Genomic DNA, 21,255 nt, shown 5'->3' with positions numbered 1-21,255 from the left:
AATTAAAGTATAATATATATTTGGCTAAAAATAATATATTTTATTCTAAAAAAATAAATATATGTGAGACATCACTAAATCAAAGATGTCATTATTAGTAGCAAAATATATTCAAAGAAGATAAATATACAAAAATATACTATAAATATATTAATAAAGCATGTAATGATTGAGAATTTTAGATTTTTTTAAATTTTTTTTAGTATTTGGAGCATTTGATATAGATGCATTTAAAAGATGCAAGAAAAAATATATATAAATAAGATTATTTTATATAGATAGACAACCATAAGATAAGGTAGAAATTATTGAAATGTATTTTATATTATGTTATTGTGATTTTTTTCATCAAACTTTGGATTTAGGGTTTACTTTAAAGTAGATTTAATTTTTTTAATACTAAGGCTATAAATTAAAATATCAAAGCTACAAGTCTTGTAGTCTTCACAAGGCTTTCATAAGGTCTTTTTAATAGCTAGTATATATAGAAATAAGAGCAAGTCATTCTTTGGTCTTATTGATGCCATTCTTCTAAACCACTCTTGATTCAAGACTCTTCCGTTTCTTCAAATTAAGCCATAGTTATTCTAGTTCTTTTCTATTTTATGTCTATATTTAATGTCTTTATCTTCTTCTTTTTTGAATGATATATGAATACATTATCTTTTGAATTTTGCCTAGAATCATATCAATAGTATTCATTATTATTTTTTTTATAATAACTTAATATTTAAGTCTTATGACAAGTACAAAAAAATAAATTATAATATTCGAATTTTAAAAAATATGTTTTAGTTACATATTATATTTTCTAATTTCAAATTCTAAATTATATGTTAATAAGAATTTAAGCTTTAAATTATTAGACTATTTTATGAATTATACATTCTTATTTTAAAAAAATAATGATAATCAATTTTATCAAATTAAAATATATATATATATATATATATATATATATATATATAATTTTTAAATTCATAACTTAATCTAATGAATATTTTTTGTATATATTGCTTCAATTTATAATGCAAATTTGATTTCTATTATTTATTTTAAAGTATTATTAATAATAATCATAGTAATAAATAAAATCATTATATTGAGTTAAAAAATTTAAAACTATCAAATTGATCTTTTTTTCAATATATGATATAAGAGAAAAAAATATATTATTTTGTTCTTTTTTATAGTAGATATGTTTTTTTGATTATATTTTTATATTTTTATTTAATTTTTTATTTATTTAAGAACTGTGGTAATATTTATTATGGATACACTATATAGGACATCAAACAAGAAGTCGAATAAAAGAGTTCAATGAGAAAGCTAATAAGAACTTGATTAAACAAGATGAGTACAAGATCAACATCTAGAGAAATAAGCTCTAAGAGATGTATTATTAAGATTGAGGATCCCCTCAATTTTGACTCCAATATATACTAGGTATTAAGGAGCTTCTTAAGAAGTTTTCATGTTGCTTGAAGCAACTCAATAAAGCTTCCCAAAAAACTTCCTTAATTCTTTTGGAACTTTTTAGAATCTTCTAAAATATTCTAAGAACCATCTAGAACCTTCTAAAATATTCTGAAAATATTTCTAAAATCTTCTTGTTGGATGTGGATAACAATATCTAAGATGATGCATTATATTATAATCTATTACTTCTATAGATTAATTTTTCCATTACAAATAGACAATGAATTATTTTATGTATAAATATACTTTTTATTTTTTATTTTATAATTTTTAAATATTTTTAATATATATATATATATATATATATATATTTATATATATTATTTTTCATATTTTGATTGTTCTTTTTTTAATCATATGTTTACAAAAATTAAATGATACATTATATATATTACTTTAAAACATGAATCATATTTTGAATGATGAATTTGAATAGATATATCTTATATATATATATATATATATATATATCTATAGTCTAATAAAAAATTAATATTAATAATATTATTTTAATATAATATATTTTTAAATCAAAATAATATAAAAGTTCTATTATGTTTTTTAATTTGATATTATTTTATTGTATAAAAGTATGCATAAAAAATTTCTTTCTTAAAATGCTATATATTAACATATGTAACTTTATAATAAGTCTTTTGACTAAATTTCAAAGATGATACACTTTTTAGGTTTTTAATAATTTTTCTGATTTAAATTAATTATTAATTTTTTTTATTTCTTAAAAAAAGTGTATCCATTAAATACCAAAAAAGATCCTTAAAAGTATATATAATTTATTTTTTTATTAATTAAAATATATAAAAATATAGATTTCTTTGATTTAATTTATTCTTTGATTCATTTATCTAATATTAAAATTTAAAAATTTTGCAATATAAATTTATACCTTTAAAATTTTAATTTCTTTTATTTTTTAGGCTTTTTTTATAACTAACACTTTTAATATTTTATACATTTTTTTCTTCATAAATTGTTATTTTCTCAAATATCTTGTGTATTTAATGCTATCCTTAGAAAAAAAATCTTAAAAATAGGCGTAAAATTTAATTTTTGTAATCTATTCAAATTGTACAGTTGTAATAGTATTTCTTGGTTTATATTTTTTTATTTTTCTTTATGCCTTGTATTCATGTTTGACAAGTATTCTTTATTTTTTAGAAGATTATTAAATATTTTTAATTTCTTAAATTATATGTTATAAAAAAATATGATATTTTTCATATTTATTTAAGTTTTATATCTATATTAATGATTATTTATACTAAAAATAATAAATATAATAAAAAATAATATGTATATTTTAAAATATAATTATCAATTAAAAGGTTGACTATGCATACACTTCTCTCTTGATAGATCCACTCCCTTCTTTTAATTAGACAACATTTTTCAACTATCATTGACTACAAGTTTGACTTAATAAAAAAGTTGACTATACACACATCCCTTCTTTCATTTAACCCTTTGGATGGATGCACCTTTCTCTCTTGCCCTTCTTTTCTCTTGTAACATGTTGCCTTTGCCAAGAAATTGTGCGTATACATCATTGGAAGAAGCAGAGACCAAGTGCAAATATTTGCTCTTTTAGAGGGATATACAATGTCAAGCTTGTGTACAAAGAAGAGCAATATTAACAACTTCAAAAGAATTAGGCTTACTTGTAGTCATGATAGTGATTATTAGAAAAATAAAGCATTCTTCATTGACAAAAACACATAAAAAGAAGACAAGCACAAGGTGTACTAGTTGTCTATGGTCCATTACCATTCAACAATATTTTTTGATCAAGGCCAACAAAAATATCACAGCACCAGCAATTGTCAATGAATGTATTGATCTTAATGACAAATATAATGATGTGATGCAAATTTCTAATGATGTACATATAGTAGAGTGGAGAATTCATGTAAAAAATGCATAGTACAATTATTAAGGTATGGAAGACTTGTCTACAAATTTTTGATTGCCTATAAATTCTTTTATAATGATTATAAAACCTTCACATAAATATCAAATGGAGATGCGGCATATAAAATCATTCTTGCAATCTTGAAACAATGGGATGTCAACCCTTGGATTGTTTCAAAAGACATCTAAAACAAGAAAGCTCATCTCCAAAATATAGAGCTCAATAGATGGACACTGCTCAAGATATTGGTGAATGACTTACACCCCTAGAATGTATGACATGCCTATCAGCACAATGCCAAAAGACAACTCAGGCATCTTTTTTTTGTGCCACCCATAGCAATGGTATTAACACAAGAATTTTTGCATGTAAGCCTCATAAACTTGGCTTACAAAACAAATCAATTTAAAATGCCGCTATTGCATGTTGTCAGCATAACTTCAACAAACTAGATATTTTCTACTTATTTTTGCTTCATGACAGCCGAACTAGAGAACAATTATATTTGGGCTTTGACCAAGATTGAGGAGATTTTCATTACAAAGCATCAGCTAGAAGTTGTGGTGATAGACAAGGAATTTGTGCTAATGTTGGCCATTCATATTCAACTACCAGATGCATCAATTCTTCTCTAAACTTGACACATGGACAAAAAAACGTACTAGCAAATTTGTACAAAAAAAAAAAAAAAAAAAAAAAAAAAATCTAAATGGCAAACTGAGAGGAAATCAAATGCTAGCATAGACAACACACATCTACTACCTAGGCAATTTGGTGACATCTCTAGTAGGGGGGAAAGCACCTGGCCATGAAATCATGGATCAATGTATCATCTAGCAACCTAAGAAACATTCAAAAGAGGTTGATGTTTGCAATTCAATAATAGGAAGGCAACATTAAGCTTCTCTAGAGAAATATTTTCTTCTCTTCTAATATTATTATTCAATTCTTTTACTTATTATAATACTTTTCTATTTTCTAAATAAAAGTTTAAAATCTTTTACAAACAAATTATGTAAGAAGAACCAATATTATTTTTATTTAGATGAAATTGAAACACCAATGGTATAAATAAAAAAGAAAAAATAAAGACATAAATAAATGTGTCTATATTATTTATATCTTAATTTTTTTGTTTAATTAGCAATGATTTATAGTAATTGAAAGATATTGGATTGATGATTATTATTCACTGAATAACTGTGGAATTGTCATATAAAATTGTGGATTTGGTGTAAATATTAAGTAATGGTGTAGTGAGAATGCCAAATAAAATGAGAATGCTAGATGATGCAATATTAATTCAAATCCTTAAAATATTAGTAGAATTACATACTTAGCCACTGGCTTAGGATTTTACAATGAATGGAATAAGTTTTGTATTAATCATGTTTTTTAAATAACAATGAATGGAGTAAGTTTTTTACTAATAATATATATATATATATATATATATATATATATATATATTTCCTAATTACAAATGTTCTTTTCAGAATTAATTGTATACAAAAGAAATTTGGACTTTAGTAATAATACCAAAAATGATGGTAATGAAAATAATTTTTATTTTAAAAAATAATCAAATTTTTAATTAAAAAAAAAAACCATCAAAAAACCACAAAAAAGCTAAATTCCTTTAAATTACTTTTAAAAAGGGGGTAAGCTAAAAACTGGTAGGCTTGCATTTTGTGCAAAATAAAATATAAATGAATTAAAACAGACGTTATTATATCAATATATATTTTATTTTAAATACTAGTTTTATTTAAACAAATCCCCTTTTAAGTAAAAAAATTTATTTTACACAATGAAAAATTCAAGTGAAAATCAAACTTGCAAAAAACTTGCAAAAAATGACCTAAACTTGAGAAAAAGTGAATTTCAAAAGAAATTTTAAAAAAAAAATTGTAAAAAGTTTTGAAAATCATAAATCAAATTTAAACCATATAAAAAAACTAATTAATATTTTCTTATATATATATATATATATATATATATGTGTGTGTGTGTGTGTGTGTGGATATATGTGTGTCTGTGGTGTAGACATTTAATATTTTGAATGCTATTATTATGTATGCAACATAAAATAGTTCTGTAATATTGTATAATCAATACCAAACACGAATACTGATTTGTCATTGTACGTTGAGGAGTTACGATTATTGCAGGCATCTAGTGTTGCACAGCATTTCCAACGCAGATATGAACACATTGTACAATACTTTGGTCTTGCAGGATTGGGTATCTATTCTTTGCACATGGTTGGACAGACCTTTGTTGTACACTTTGTTCCGTTTACAGCATGACGGTTGTCCTCAAACCACATTTGGTGGCTACTACGGTCCCCCAAACAAAACCTGTAAAGTGACATTTGAACCTTGCAAGAATTGCCAATAAATATATACACCACTTTCATAGATCTGATATTATCGACACTGTTCCTCAAGGGAACATGCCGACAGCCTTGCAGTCGCATATTTCCACTCTACAGATGGTGCAGTGACTTGGTCTGTCATGTGGATCGATTCTGAATTGAGTAGATCAGAGTTGCATTACAACACTACATTATATTGAACTGTTTTCATTCTACAGATGGAGTCAGTTTGAGCACGTTGTACTGAAGAAACCCCAAATATATTGATCACTATACATGGCAAGTCAACCATGAAAGAAGTAGAAACGTCTTCTATCGCCTTCTCCACAGTTCTCTCGTGTTTGAAACTACGGATGCTCGGAAGCTGATAGATTCCTAGACTCTGTTTCTCAGGATCTAGCCAGCAGGAAATGGCCATCGATTAAGAGTGAAGCTCATTCTTCATCACCGTATATATGGCGTCGGGAATTTTTTTGTTTAAAAGGAAAAAAGAAGAAAACAAATGTCTTATCACCCGCCTCGTCATTCCTCCCATTCGTACCCTGGTTTCTAACAAACACCGTGTGATTTCTCGTTCTGCCGCATGGCTCTATCCAGTTCAGTCATCCTGTACTCCTAAAAAGCAAGCCCATCTACTAAACGGTGCTGGGGCACAGATAATTCTTGCAGTAGAGAGGCTTGCAGTATCCTTCGTGGACATAGTCGATGTTGTCCGGAAGGTCTTTCCGCGGGGGTGCAACGGAAGCGTAGGCAATGAGCTGCCATGGAGTGATATCGCCGTCATTGTTGCTCTCCTCGACAATCTCCACAGTCAAGCCTGGTCGTTGAGCCAACAACCTCACACCCCTGAGCTCAACTTGGCAGGCCTGAACCCACAGTTGCTTCAAGCTTTTGCACCCACGAGCAAGGGCCTCCATACCTGACATTGAGTATGAGTCAATATCGTGTTGGCAAACAGAAACTCAAAAAGAATCAGATATATCAAACTAAACATGTCATTGAGCACTCAAATTTTACAAACTTGCGACCGACTTACTTGCATCTCCAAATGGACAATGACGAAGCTCGAGTTTCCGAAGCTCGTTACAACCCTTGGCAATGTATTCAAGGCCTGCATTGCTGCCGCCACAATTTGTAAGCGTGATGATGTGAAGGTTGCCTCCATATTCGCCAATGTGCTTCATGCCCTCGTCGGTGATCACTACATTTGTCAAGCCAAATCTGCTGAAACAGAGCGCCAGCCGCCGAGCTTTTGGACATTTCATCAGAAGTGCCTTGACTCCCAAATTCAATGTGGAGTTTCCTTCCAACTCCACGACCTGCAAATCCCCAGTGAAAAGCAATGTAGGCGGAGAACCATGACTAACTGATAAACATGGCTACAATCCACATGAATAAAAGATACATCTAAGGTAAAGTTTGGTGTGCAAAACAGAGGGAATGATTCAGAAGGCGAGAGGAGGAAGAGGGTTAGAGACACACTGGATGGGAACCATCGTACTTCTGGACAAGGCATATGCGGATATCAGATAAATTAGGGCAATTGGTTGCAAGAGTCTCCAAAGCTTCATTGGTCATATCAGCGGCGTATATGATGATCTTCTCCAGCAAGAAGCACCCTTTCGCCACGGCAGTCAAACCGTTCTGTGTTACAAAACCCGCTGCGTCTTGTTGAACGACTAGACTTCTCAGCTTTTTGCAGCAGGTGCCGACTTCCAGCAGTCCCCTATCTCGTATGACATCAGTGCACTGGCCGCAATCACAGAAAATTGTCAGTATCTGCTAGAAAAACAAGTGTTCGAAATCACTTGTGCAAAGCACAACATAAAGGTTGATAACCTTAACACAAAAATGAACTTACAAAGTCTCGGAGAATACCTGAAGATCCTCCAAATTCACACAAGCGCCAAGCAGGTCCGTGAGCTCAGGCTGTTCGAGTAGGGCGTAGGTGAGGTCCAAAGTCTTAAGCCGAGCAGCAACGGGCATCAACATCATCGCCGATACCTCGTCAGGATCCCACACCGCTGAGATTCCTTCCAGCTCCTTGCATCTCCCAAGCGCCTCTGCTATCTGATTGGGGCTGTCACCGTTCTGAAAACTCAGCCTGCAAAGGAAGCACAGCAGCAATGAATATACCATCAATCGATTGCTGCATTTTCAGGCACAAAAAACTCTACGTAAATTCCTGCAAAGAGTAAACCTGACCTCGACCAAATGCTAGTATAGGAATCCAAAACTTACCCTATGCCTAAGTGGCGGACTGTTTCGCAAGCGGCCGTCACAACCGGTAACACATGATTTATCTTCAGAGCATCGCATAACCTTAAAGTGTGACACTGCTTAGCTAGCCTCTCAAGCACACTCTGTTCGACATCCTCCACTTCCGTAAGGTAGAGATCAAGGACTCGGAGCGAACTAGCTGTGTTGACGAGGCTTGTCATCCAGTAGGGTGCATCACCCTGAAGAATGTCGGCTTCAGAGAGGTTCAGGACAACCAGGTTGCGACATGCCCCAGCTATGTACTGCAACCCCGTGGTACTAAACCCAGAACATTTCTCGAACTCCAGCCTCTCCAGACTATACCCGCAAGCACTCACAAAGCGTTTGATGTCGGAATCTGAAATCGTCATGCGCTTCATCTTCAGGTGCCTGATAGGCCGGTAGTGTTCCTTCAGCAAGTCGACCCAGGGGGTGGCGTATGCACCCCATACCTCGGCGTGAGGAATCAGCGAGAAATCCACGATGCGAGGCTTGCCTTTGATAGTGATGGATTTCGCATTCGGGAACCGCGACTTTAGAGTACCCGGCTGGATTGCGTAACAGTTGGAGATTAGCACGGTCTCCCGCGACTCGCCCTCAATAGCCTTCAAGCGCGTACACACCAAGGATGTGGAGTTCCTATCTACCGGATTTGTGAGGAAGCCAATCACCTTCTCAATAATTTCATCCGGAAATTGAAGCAATGGGAAGTGATCCTCGTCGACCCTCGTCGCTTTCGCTCCCCTCCAACTACCCATCTTGCAAATTCTACGCCCCCAAGCCGCGACACTACCATCCGCGAATGGGAATGAGGCCTCAAGCATCACACCCGGATGTAAAAACTCCACGTTCTCATCGCAGACACTATTTCCCACACCACTGTAGCCGATTTCTAAGCCCGAAGACCAACCGCTGTTTCCTCGCTGAACGCCGTCACGCAGTTGCAGCCAACCCATTGTGCCAGAGAATTTGATCTTCACAGACACCAGACAGTTGCACCACATGAGAACTCTCCATCATGGAAAATTTTCCCTTTCAAACCCGCCCAAAATCCACGAGTCCCCTCGCAAACGAACTGCGTCAGCTCCCGCCTGCGTCGACCTATTCCATGAGCCAACACTGGCGGAACCTATTCTGGCTTCGAAACTGTCCCGGCTTCGAAACTGTCCTCATTCGCAACCTGCTCATTCCTCGACGCAAAAGCGCCTCCACCAGTCATCACACAACAGTGCGCCACCCGTGCTGCTTGTACAAAGCCAGCATCAGCATCCACACAATCGAAAGAAGAAAAAAAAACACACACACGCACACACACTGTGCTACGCTAGGGAATCAACCGCAACTGCAACATGCATCCGACAACATCGCGGCGACTGACCGAGTCTGCCATCCACTGTCTATCCATGGTCCCCTCCCCCCCCCACTCAAAGGCGCACCACCTCATCCACCAAGCTTGTGCCGCCACTACCACTGGCACTAAAATCCTGCAACTCACTCCACTACACCAACAACACTCCGCACAACAAGAGGATCCACCGCGTCACTCGCCGTCCGCGACCCCCCAGCCAGAACCCGAAGCATCCTACAAACCTCGTACACCAACAACAAAAAAACGTAACAAAAAGAACATTAAAAAAATAAATAAAGGTATCTCCTCCCACGCATCCACTTCATCCGCCCACTCCGCTCAACTCGTCCATTTCGGAACGACGCGGTGCCGCGACCACTGCCCGTGGATGGATTCCGTCCACTTTCCAACCAGCCCGTCGTTAAATTCGTCCGTCGGTCCAGAATAACGTTCGTTCGTCCATTCCCGGCAAGACGCTGCTCCATGTCCTGGCGTCCCCGACGATGGCAGAAGAGGGAGGGAGTGAGGGCCAGCAGGGCGTGACCGGGGGCGTGCAAATGCGGGCGAAGCAGCGCCGATTTGCCATCGTGGTGCGCAATTCAACAGACGAGAGAGCCCCCTTTTCTCTGCCTTTGTCTGAGCCCTCCTCGCAGCCCCCTCACTCGCACCGTTTTATTTATCGGCTCTCTGTTTTTCGCCTGCTTAGCGGCATCATCTTCATCACCATCATCCCCACCCCCTCACTCGCACTCCGCTCTTCATGGCCGCCTCCAAACTTCCACACGATGTGATGCCAACGTCGTTTGTGTTTCACCAACCAGCCTTTGCCCACCACCTCAGCTGGCGCTTCGAATTCCTAACTCTATTTCAGGGTTTTTCAGGTGTTGATTCCTTAAGGGAATATGGGTTTTGAAGGAATGAATAAAGTGGGGTATGAACGTGTGTGAATAATAAAATAAGTAATTTGTTTACTGTGTTAGATAAGGTGAGGTTGCTAATTGGGACCTGGCTGCCAGAGGATAAAATTGATGCCCACTGACACAATTCTCCTTTTTGCTTCTAATTTTTTTCTGCTCCATGAGGAATGATATGTCTAGTAATGGGGAGGAAATGAGTTCTGTTGTGCTGTGCTTTCACGTGGTGTCCATCTTTTTTTGGACACAAATTTAGGTTGAAGCCTTGGTTATAAAAAGAGTGCTCTCTTGCATTTCTGAAGAATTATTCATTAGCCCTTACACATCACTTCTTTTTCTAATATATATATATATATATATATATATATATCTGTATACTGTGTGTGTGTGTGTGTATACTACATATTAACTTCCATCTGGAGATTATTACTTACTATTTGTTTTGTTTATAAAATTCAAAAACGTTGTTTTTATGTTCGTACTTGTAGCGTGTATGTATGTATGTATGTATGTATGTATGTATGTATGTACATGAAAAACATTTAGAAAATTCATACAAGAGTATTTATTGATGTGGATTATATTTGATAGCTTATTTGTTATATTATTGACCACAAGTTCAAAGTTGTCTAATCTACAACTCTTGTTTCACAACAGTATGAATAGATTTGTTCAAGAAATTAAAGGAGATTTTTCTTTTCTTTATTTCAGAATAAATCATTAGTTTTATTATTGTATAAATTAGATTTAAACAAATGATTTTTATGCAATTAAAATTTATGCAATCAAATACATCTACTGGTTTTGTGCATTTATATCAGCTTAAGTTTATAACATGGACAAATTAATATATCATGTGTATATATTTATTCAAATATTGACTTAATTCTGGATCTGAAAAACCCAATAGACATGCATATGTGTATAAGTAACAATATTCATTTACATTGCCATAATCATGCTATTTGCCTAATAACATGCATTACTTGCAATCAATGTGGCCTGCATATTACATGTGGTATTTAAATTCTCCTTGTGGGTATAAAATGGCAGATGACTGAATCAGTATAGTTGTATACATTTATTTGGTTTTATTTATTAATCTAATAAATGGTACATATTAAAAAAATGTAATATATCTGAAGAAATAATTAAAAAAAAATGGTTAATTTTTTTTAAAAGTTATTTACATTATATTTTGAAATACATCAAAAGATTTTTTTAAATCAAATTATGTCCATTAGTATATACATACATACATATAGAGATGTACCTTACTTGATTTATATCCCTTAACTAATATTTTTTGTTTCCTTGATAATATTTGATAGAAATTTTTTTTCTTGGATTGTAAATTTTTTACCTTATTTTTTTCATTAATATATACATATTATTTGTGTCAAAATTTAAATGAGAAACTATATTGTTTAAGTACTTCATTAGTTGGTAAGAGAAAAAAAATGAAACATAGCTCTAAAGTGAGATATAAGAGTGCAAAGTGGTTGCAAGGATTTGTCATTGTTTGGAAAATTCTACTAAGTTTAATAAGTCTTAGCTAATTTTATGTTTTTAATTTGTAAGTGTTGATTACTAACAAGCATCAATCGCCACCACATTAACTTCATCATTAAGATTTTTAACTTGTTGTTTTTTCTACCCAAACAGAAGTTGGAGTGAAGTTGGAGTAAAGTTTGTAGATATATACAATAGAATATATATATATATATATATATATATATATGTACCTAAAGAGCTTTTATAAATAAAGAGCATGATATAATAGACATTCAATAAGAAGATTCTAAAAATATTATTAAAATATTTGATGAGGTTCTAAAAATTTTCATAAGATTTTAGAAAGATTTTTAAAATATTTTAGAAGATTTTAGATAATTCTTAAAATATTCCAAAAGATTCTAAAAATATTATTAAAATATTTGATGAGGTTCTAAAATTTTTCATAAGATTTTAGAAAGATTTTAAAAATATTTTAGAAGATTTTAGATAATTCTTAAAATATTCCAATAGATTCTAAAAAGCTCTAAGAAGAATAAAGAAGATATCTAAGAAGCTTGTTAGAGTTGCTTCATCTTCAAGCAATGTGAGAACTTCTTAAGAAGCTTTCTAAGGTTACTTTATCTTCAAGCAATATGAAAACTTCTTGAGAAGCTTTCTAAAGTTGTTTCATCTTCAAGCAATATGAAAACTTCTTGAGAAGCTTTTTAATACCTAATATATATTTGAGTTGAACTTAAGGAGATCTTCAGTCTTGACAATACATCTTTTGAAGCTCTAGTTCACTTTCTTGGTATTGATCTTGTACTCATCTAGTTTAATCAAGTTCTTGTTAGCTTTCTTATTAAAATTCTTTTGTTCAACTTCTTATTTGATCTCTTATATAATATATCTATAAAAAAATTTCAAAAATACCTTCTTATCAATATTAGATCTTAATCATTTTTGATAAAAAAAAAATAGATTATTCTTCTTCTTGAAGGCATCTAAGTACTTTGGAGATTTCTAAGTATTCTTATCTAAATTGATATTCTTTAATTTTTTTTTTTTTTTTTTTTTTTTTTTTTTTTTTAAGGATGTTTGGAAATGAAGATATTAATATGGTTGAGTCTCTCAAGTCTAAAATAGATGTTATTATGAAAACATAAAATACTTTAGCTTGTAGAACTGTTGAAATTGAGGAATTTTTGTAAGATTTAATGGTGATTCAAGATTGGGTGCAAGTCAACTTGTAGTGTAACTACTTTTTCAAGCTTCTATATCCAAGGAGAAAATGGCACATATACCTCAATAAGAAAATTACCTATTTAATAACATAAAGAGTCTTAGATTAGTCTTCTAAAAAAAGTTTAATGACACATGCTCAAAATTTTGAGGATTTGTTAACTAAATTTGATTGATAACTTTTCTACAACTTGAATATTATATAAGAAAGGAGTTGTGAATTGATTAAATTAAAATCTTATTCATTGAAAATCTTTCTCTTAATTTGCATGTTTATTTGAAAAGAAGTTTCTAATGTAAAAACAATGCACTAGAAATTTGTACTTTGTTTCTTCAACAAATATATTACTTCTACACTCTAGAGCTGAGGATACACAAATTGATAATACGATTCAAATCTCTTATAGTAGAAGAGAAGAAGCTTCAATTTGAAGAAGGCTTGTACTTATATTATAGTAATGAAGACCACAAATCTAGAACCTATCTAAAAAAATAGCATACAACAAAGACTAGCAGTGCAATCATTCAGAAAAATAAGGAAGCCCAACCAAAATAGGGACCGTACAAATGGACATTTCAATACTTCAAATTCATCAAGGTCCATCTCTCTTTGCCCAATTTTACTATACTTTTATTTCTTAGCCTAAAAAGACTTTAAATAAATATCTTACTAAATTCAAGAGCACTTACTTGCTTTTTAGATGAGGAATTTTTCAAACTTCATAAACTTCTTCTAATATAGAAGTCAAAACTTATGCATGTAGAAGTAATAGATGGTCAACGTTTATCTTCAAGCAATATTATTCATAAGCCCATATTACTAGAAATATCATTTGAGGGCCATAGTAGCAAAATAGTATTTAGTATTATTAAAATCTCATCTAATCATATAATTCTATTACTTTTGTGGTTAAAAAGATATAATCTATCTAAAGATTGGAGGTTTTATAAGATTGAATTTTCTATAGAATCCCTTCATGCAAAACCTATCAAGAAGTTATCAACAATAAAGTCTTAATTTTTTAAAAGAAGGACTTTTATGAAGACTGCTAAAGAAAATGTCATTTGTTATTTATACAACTCCAACTTATAAAGAAGCAAGCTTGCTAATAGCTATCTTAGAGTAATATAAGGTATTTTAAGATGTCTTCAAAAAAAAGAATGCTAATATAATGCCAAAGCATCAACTATATGATTGTGCCATCAATCTTCAAGAAGGGATTCAACTACCATTTGGTCTAATATATAACCTATTACAGGACGAGCTTTTAGTATTAAAGGATTATATAGACAAAAAACTTATATAACATTTTATTGAGCATTTCAAATCTCCAATAGATGCAATAATACTTTTCATGAGGAAAAATGATATGTCTTTCTAAATATGTATTGATTATCACAACGTCAATAAAATTTGAGTGAAGAATTGTTATTCATTATGATTGATATTGAGGCTTTTGGAGCAATTCCATCAAGTTAAGATTTACACCAAAATAGATCTTTATAGAGCATTGTCATATAATAACATGATAATATCATAAAAAATTAGAATATAGATGTTATTATAAAAAAATCTAGTACAAAGATGTAATAAAATAATAAAGATAAATGATAGAAAGGTAATAAAAAATTTAGTCTTAATATAGTCTTTTATAGAAGAAACTTTTATTTACTTTGTAAAGATATAAATAAGCCAAATTAAAATAAATGAGATAAAGTAATTGATATGAATATATTTAAGAAGAAGTTAATGGAAGATTTGAAAAAAAAAACCATAAATTATGAAAACTTGATACTCAAAAGAGACTGCTTATTAACTTAGGTTGAAATTAGACCATGAGGTACAAAATCACATACCTATGGTAATTCCAAGGTTCTTTTGTAAATCAAAGAATAGGATTTGAAGGAAGAATTTATAAGATTTTTTTAAGTATTATTTTTAGATAATTTAAGTTTGTAATGACTTTGTAAGAACTTTGCAAAGACAAGATTTTTTTTTAATAACTTTGATTTTATGAATTAAATAAGGGATTTATATTTGAAAAAAAATTGTGACTTAGGTAAGAAATCTACAAATAAAATTTTTTGGATTAATAGTTGAAGTTGTTCTTATTGCATGTTGTATATTTGAGCATAAATAAATAGATTGATTGAAGGTAATTGAAGTTCAAATGGGTTGGAATCTTAGAAATGGACTTTTAAGGGTTAGTGAAGATTTTAAAGATCTTAAGCAATCTACTAGTTGGTTTGAAATGAAATTTGTATATATGGATGAAAGACTTAATTTCCAAAATATATGTGATTTTTGAAAGGTATTTAATTATAGAATTAAGAGATTTTGGCTTAGAAAGATCGTTGTCAAGATTAGAAAAGGAGTCCAGCTAATACCCGAGAGGATTTTAGAATTTATTTTCTATATAGAAAGTTTGATCTTCTTAAAAAACTTGCATTTATTACTAACTTAGTTATTGACAGATGTGAAATATTTGAGTTGAAATCAATGGTTTGATTGTTTGTTGTGAAGGATTTGTTAAGAATTTGTTTAATATTTAAGATTTTATTATGATTTGTTTAGAATTTTATTATTTTTTTTTTAGAATTTGGTTAAAATATGATTAAAATTTATCTTGGATTTTATAATAAAATTTCTAAGATTTGTTTAGAAATTTTTTAAGATTTTACTAAGATTCAATTATGATTTACTTAGGATTTTTTTGTCTTTTTTTTAATAACTAATTGGACTTGAATAATATTTGATTATGTTTGTTAAGCTTTAATTGTAACTTATATTAGATTCTATTAGAGTTGGTAGGACTTATTAATATAATCTTTTTTTATCTTCGATAGCTAAGCGCATAATGCATTCTAAAGAAAGACTTCACATAATGCAATAGTATTTAATTTGGTGCAGTTTGAAGAAAGAGATAAATAGAAGACAACATTTTGAATAAAATATAAAAAAAATGAATATAATATCATATCTTTTTCAAGGACAAGATCTTGATGAAAGCAAATAAATAAGTAAGACTTTTTGTTAGGGACATAATCCTTAGAACCTTCTAGAGACAAGTTTCTACAACCTTCTAGAAGCTTCTTAGTTGGTAGAAGATGTTAGGGACATAGTCCTTAGAACCTTCTAGAGATAAGTTTCTAGAACCTTTTAGAAGCAAGTCTTTGGAACCTTCTAGAAGCTTCTTAGTTGGTAGAAGTTGCTTGAGAAGCTTCTTAAATAGAAGTATATATTGGAATCGAGGCAGAAGAGTTCTTCAGTCTCGACAACACATCTCTTGGAGCTCTAGCTCACCTCTCTGGTGTTGTTCTTGTATTCATCTGATTAATCTAGTTCTTGTCAATTCTTCTTGAACTTTTTGTTAGATCTCGAGTCTGTATTTCTGTGTCCGTGACAGTTTGTCGAGACTGCACTCACCTCAGATATCAGAGCTAGTTTCTTCTTTCTTAGAGTATAGATTATCCATCTACTTTGAAGTATACTAGCATTTTAGAGGTTGCGGATTACCTTCTTCTAAATTGATACTTCTTTTGTTACAATATTGGAGTCTTATTCTTCTTAGAAAGAGTGGATTATCGCTTTTCTTGAAGCTCTTAAGGCATTTCAGAGGTTGCGGAGTACCCTCCTCTAAACCAATATTGTCTTCTTGTAGAGTCATTTCTGTCCTTCTCTTAGAATGGCCGAGGGCCAAGACATTAGTATGACGAAAAGTTCAGAGTCCAAGTTAGATGTTATCATGAATGCCCTCTCTACGTTATCGCAAAGAACTGCAGAGATTGAAGGAGTCATGGCAAGGCTTCTGTCATGGACATACATTGGAAGATTCTTCGAATATTCTTCTAGAATATTTTCTAAAGATTCTCTAAAGATTCCTTTAGAAGGTTCTAGAAGATTCTTAGAATATTCCCTAAAGATTCTGTTAGAAGGTTCTAGAATATTCTTAGAAGATTTTAGAATATTCTGATAGATTCTAATAAGTGGCTCGAGAAGCTTCCTATTCAGTAGTATATATAGGAGTCGAGGCTGAAGGGTTCTTCAGTCTCGACAACACATCTCTTGGAGTTCTAGCTCACCTTTCTGGTGTTGTTCTTGTACTCATTTGTTTAATCTAGTTCTGCCACTTCTTCTTGAACTTCTTGTTAGATTTCAAGTCTGTATTTTGTGTCCGTGACAATTTGTCGAGACTACATTTTCACTGGTATCAAAGCTAGTTCCTTCTTGTTAGAGAGTGGATTACCCCTCTTCTTGAAGGTGTGCTAGTGTTTTAGAGGTTGCGGATTACCCTCCTCTAAACTGATATCTCTTCTTTCTCAATATTAGAGCCTTATTCTTCTTGGAGAGAGTGGATTACCCCTCATCTTGGAGTCTTAAGGCGTTTTAGAGGTTGCGGAGTACTCTCCTCTGAACCAATATTGTCCTCTTGTCAAAACTCTTTTTTCTTCTTTCTGAAGGTTAGCCGAAGGTTAAGACGTTAAAATGGCTGAAAGTTTGGAATCCAAACTAGACGCCATCATAAATGCTCTTGCCTCGTTGTCACATAGGACAACAGAGATCGAAGGAGTCATGGTAGGACTCCATAACAATGGAGCATCTGGGATAGCGCCATCTAAAGCATATCAGCCTCAAACTTCTGCGCCAGAAGAAGCAGTTCTACCTCCATTTCAACAAGATCGAGTAGTCCTACAACGAAAGGAGCCTCGAGTTAGTCTTCCGGATAAGTTTGATGGAACTCGTTCCAAGTTTCGAGGTTTTGTCAACCAAATCAGGTTGATAACAATTTTACAGCCCGAACGTTATCCGACGGAGGAAACGCGTGTTGGGCTTGTTGGAACCTTGCTTACAACACAAGCTCTGTCTTGGTTTACTCCCTTGTTCGAGAAGCGATCGCCAATCCTGAGCAACTTTGAAACGTTCTTGGAGGCGTTTGCAGAAGCATTTGGCGAGCATGATAAAGTTCGATGGACTACAACAAAGATCCGATCACTACGACAAGGAACACGCTCTGCATCAGTCTATGCCTCGGATTTCAGACAATTGGCAAGTGACATTAATTGGGGTGAAGAGGCGTTGGTGAGTCAGTTTTATTGGGGCTTGAAGGATGATGTGAAGGACTTGCTGTTATCTCTTCTTGATCCTCAAACGCTCAACGAAGCTATTAGCCAAGCTGTAAAGTGTGATAACCGCCTATTCCAGCGTCGCCAAGACCAATGTCTAAGACACCAAATGACTCGTTACGACGTAACTATGTCTGCAAATAGCTTAAACTCACATTCGGAGACAACAGACATGCAAATCGACACGGCGCGTGTCCGATCTCTTACTCCAACAGAGAAGAAACGGCGTATGGAAGAAGGGTTATGTTTGTACTGTGGAGAAGAAGGTCACAAGGTTGGAAATTACCCAAAGAAGCAAAATTGGCACCCTGTCAAGACTAGAAGTGCGATGATTCCGGAAAACGACGACGCCCAGCCACAGTAGGAACCGTGCAGCTGGACAATCTAATATCACGACAACAATCAGGTTCCTCCTTCTCTGTCCAACCTGCCCATTGTTTTACAATTCCTTTGTTTTTAGGCCCTCAAAAACAAAAAACTTTAGCTTTATTGGATTCAGGGGCATCTACTTGTTTTTTAGATGAAGAGTTTGCTAAACGCCACAAGATCCATTTAGTACAGAAGTCCAAACCTGTTCACGTAGAGGTGATAGATGGACGACCCTTATTGTCAAGCAACGTTACCCACGAATCAGAACCTATAGAAGTGGTGTTTAACGACCATAGTAGTCACGTTATTTTTAATATTATTAGAACCCCATCAAGCCCTGTTATCCTTGGTCTTTCTTGATTAGAAGATCATAATCCGTCCATTGATTGGAGGCTACGAAGGATAACATTTCCTGAAAAAAATAATAATAAACCTGTTGGTAGAACCTACATGAAGAAATCCATGTTTATTGGAGCGAGAGCGTTCTTAAGATCGTCCAAGGAAGGCGCACCATTTGTCATTTATGCAGCTCCAACTAGCGGCGAGAATATCTCAACATCGAATATACCAGAGCAATATAGGGATTTTGAAGACGTGTTTCAGATGAAGAACGCCGATATACTGCCGGAACATCGACCATATGATTGCACCATAGACTTAGAGGAAGGAGCGCAACCACCTTTTGGTCCAATATACAACCTATCGGAGACAAAGTTGGCAGAATTGCGAAAGTACATCGATGAGAATCTAGCCAAGAATTTTATTCGACATTCAAAGTCGCCAGCTGGAGCACCAATCCTATTCGTGAAGAAAAAGGATGGCTCACTGCGGATGTGCGTGGACTACCGAGGACTCAACAAGGTGACGAAGAAAAATCGCTATCCCTTACCTTTGATCTCCGGCCTCTTAGATCAACTTGGACGTGCAAGGATTTTTACAAAGATTGATTTAAGAGGAGCCTATAACCTTGTGCGAATCAAAGAAGGAGATGAATGGAAGACAGCCTTTCGTACAAGGTATGGCCATTTTGAGTACAATGTCATGCCTTTTGGTCTTACCAATGCTCCAGCGGTCTTTCAGCATATGATGAACGACATCTTTCGAGAGTACCTCGATGACTTTGTTGTCATCTATCTGGATGATATTTTGATATTTTCCAAAAATGAAGAAGAACATGAGAAGCACGTTTGTTTGGTTCTTGAAAAACTACGCGAACGAGGACTCTACGCCAAATTGGAGAAGTGTCAATTTCACCAGAATGAGATGGAATTTTTGGGCTTCATTGCGACTACAGAGGGCTTGAAGATGGATCCAAAAAATGTAGAAGCAATTATATCTTGGGAAGTTCCGAAGACGGTTAGAGATGTTCAGTGTTTTCTTGGATTTGCTAACTTCTATCGGATCTTCATCAAGAATTATTCTCAAGTTGCTGCACCACTCACGCGTCTAACAAGCAAAGACAAGCTCGAATGGGGATCACAAGCAGCAAAAGCATTTCAAGATCTCAAGACGGCATTTACTACGGCTCCAATCTTGGTACACCCTGACTTTGTAAAGGCTTTCTATTTAGAGACCGATGCTTCAGATTTTGCTTTGGGAGTTGTGCTTTCACAGATGGGCATAGACAAGAAGCTTCACCCAGTTGCGTTCTATTCACGAAAGTTCTCTGCTGCTGAGATCAACTACGAGATCCACGACAAAGAGCTGCTTGCTATAGTGGATGCCTTCCAAGAGTGGCGTCACTTCCTCGAAGGAGCTGCACATCCAGTGACTGTTTATACGGACCACAAGAATTTGGAGTACTTCATGACAGCTCGAATTTTGAATCGTCGTCAAGCTCGATGGAATATGTCTCTATCACGATTTGACTTTATTATCACCTACCGCCCTGAAAAACAGCAAGGATTATCTGACGCATTATCGAGGAGATCGTATCTTGCGCCAAAGGCTGGAGAAGCAGCGTTTGATCAACAATGTACAACATTGTTGAAACCAGAAAAATTCAGGATTTTTGCTACTGTTGCAACTATCGATGACGGCTTCCTCAGCGAGGTACGTACTGCGACCATTGAGGATTCTATAGCTCTTGACATCAAACAACGTGTCGATAATGACAAGTTTAAGGTGGAGGGAGATCTTCTGTATTTTGAGGAGCGGTTGTATATCCCGAAAGGACCAACTCGACTCCGAGTACTTCAATCTCGCCACGACTTTCCAGCTGCGGGACATTTTGGATTCAACAAGACTTTGGAGCTCATTTCACGAGATTTTTGGTGGCTCCAAATGTGGAAGGATGTGAAGGAATTTGTCCTTTCTTATGATGTTTGTTCAAGATCCAAGATCCCTCGACATCGTCCGTATGGACTTCTCCAGCCATTGCCTATTCCGCATCGACCATGGTCTTCAGTTTCTATGGACTTCATTATGGACCTACCGCCATCGAATTCATTTGACAGCATCTTTGTTGTGGTGGATCGATTTACAAAGATGGCGCATTTCGTGCCTTGCAAGAAAACATCGTCAAGTGAAGACACCGCAAGACTCTTTTTTGATAACATATATCGTTATCATGGCCTACCAGATGATATCGTGTCGGATCGAGGTACTCAGTTTGTATCCAAGTTTTGGAGGTCCTTCTTTGAGATATTGAAGGTGGATATTAAGCTCTCTTCGGCTTTTCATCCTCAAACTGACGGTCAAACGGAGCGGGTGAATC

The 21,255-nt window shown here is 33.9% G+C and overlaps 1 protein-coding gene across 1 annotated transcript; it reads right to left on the bottom strand.

Moving 5' to 3' along the window:
• Positions 1-5,959: 5,959 nt before the first annotated feature.
• On the bottom strand, positions 5,960-9,648 carry LOC112275087 (coronatine-insensitive protein 1). The gene is made up of 5 exons (XM_073530283.2): positions 8,028-9,648; positions 7,665-7,890; positions 7,269-7,535; positions 6,823-7,105; positions 5,960-6,705 (listed from the first exon to the last, which is right to left on the bottom strand). Exons 1-5 carry the CDS (start codon positions 9,047-9,049, stop codon positions 6,422-6,424), a joined length of 2,082 nt encoding a protein of 693 aa, XP_073386384.1. The 5' UTR covers positions 9,050-9,648; the 3' UTR covers positions 5,960-6,421.
• Between the last annotated feature and the right edge of the window lie 11,607 nt (positions 9,649-21,255).

The sequence above is a fragment of the Physcomitrium patens genome, chromosome 22 (assembly GCF_059467195.1).
Source record: "Physcomitrium patens ecotype Gransden chromosome 22, ASM5946719v1, whole genome shotgun sequence".
NCBI lineage: Eukaryota > Viridiplantae > Streptophyta > Bryopsida > Funariales > Funariaceae > Physcomitrium > Physcomitrium patens.
The sequence above is the reverse complement of the archived record's forward strand: the minus strand, read 5'-3'. Positions and strand labels throughout refer to the sequence as shown.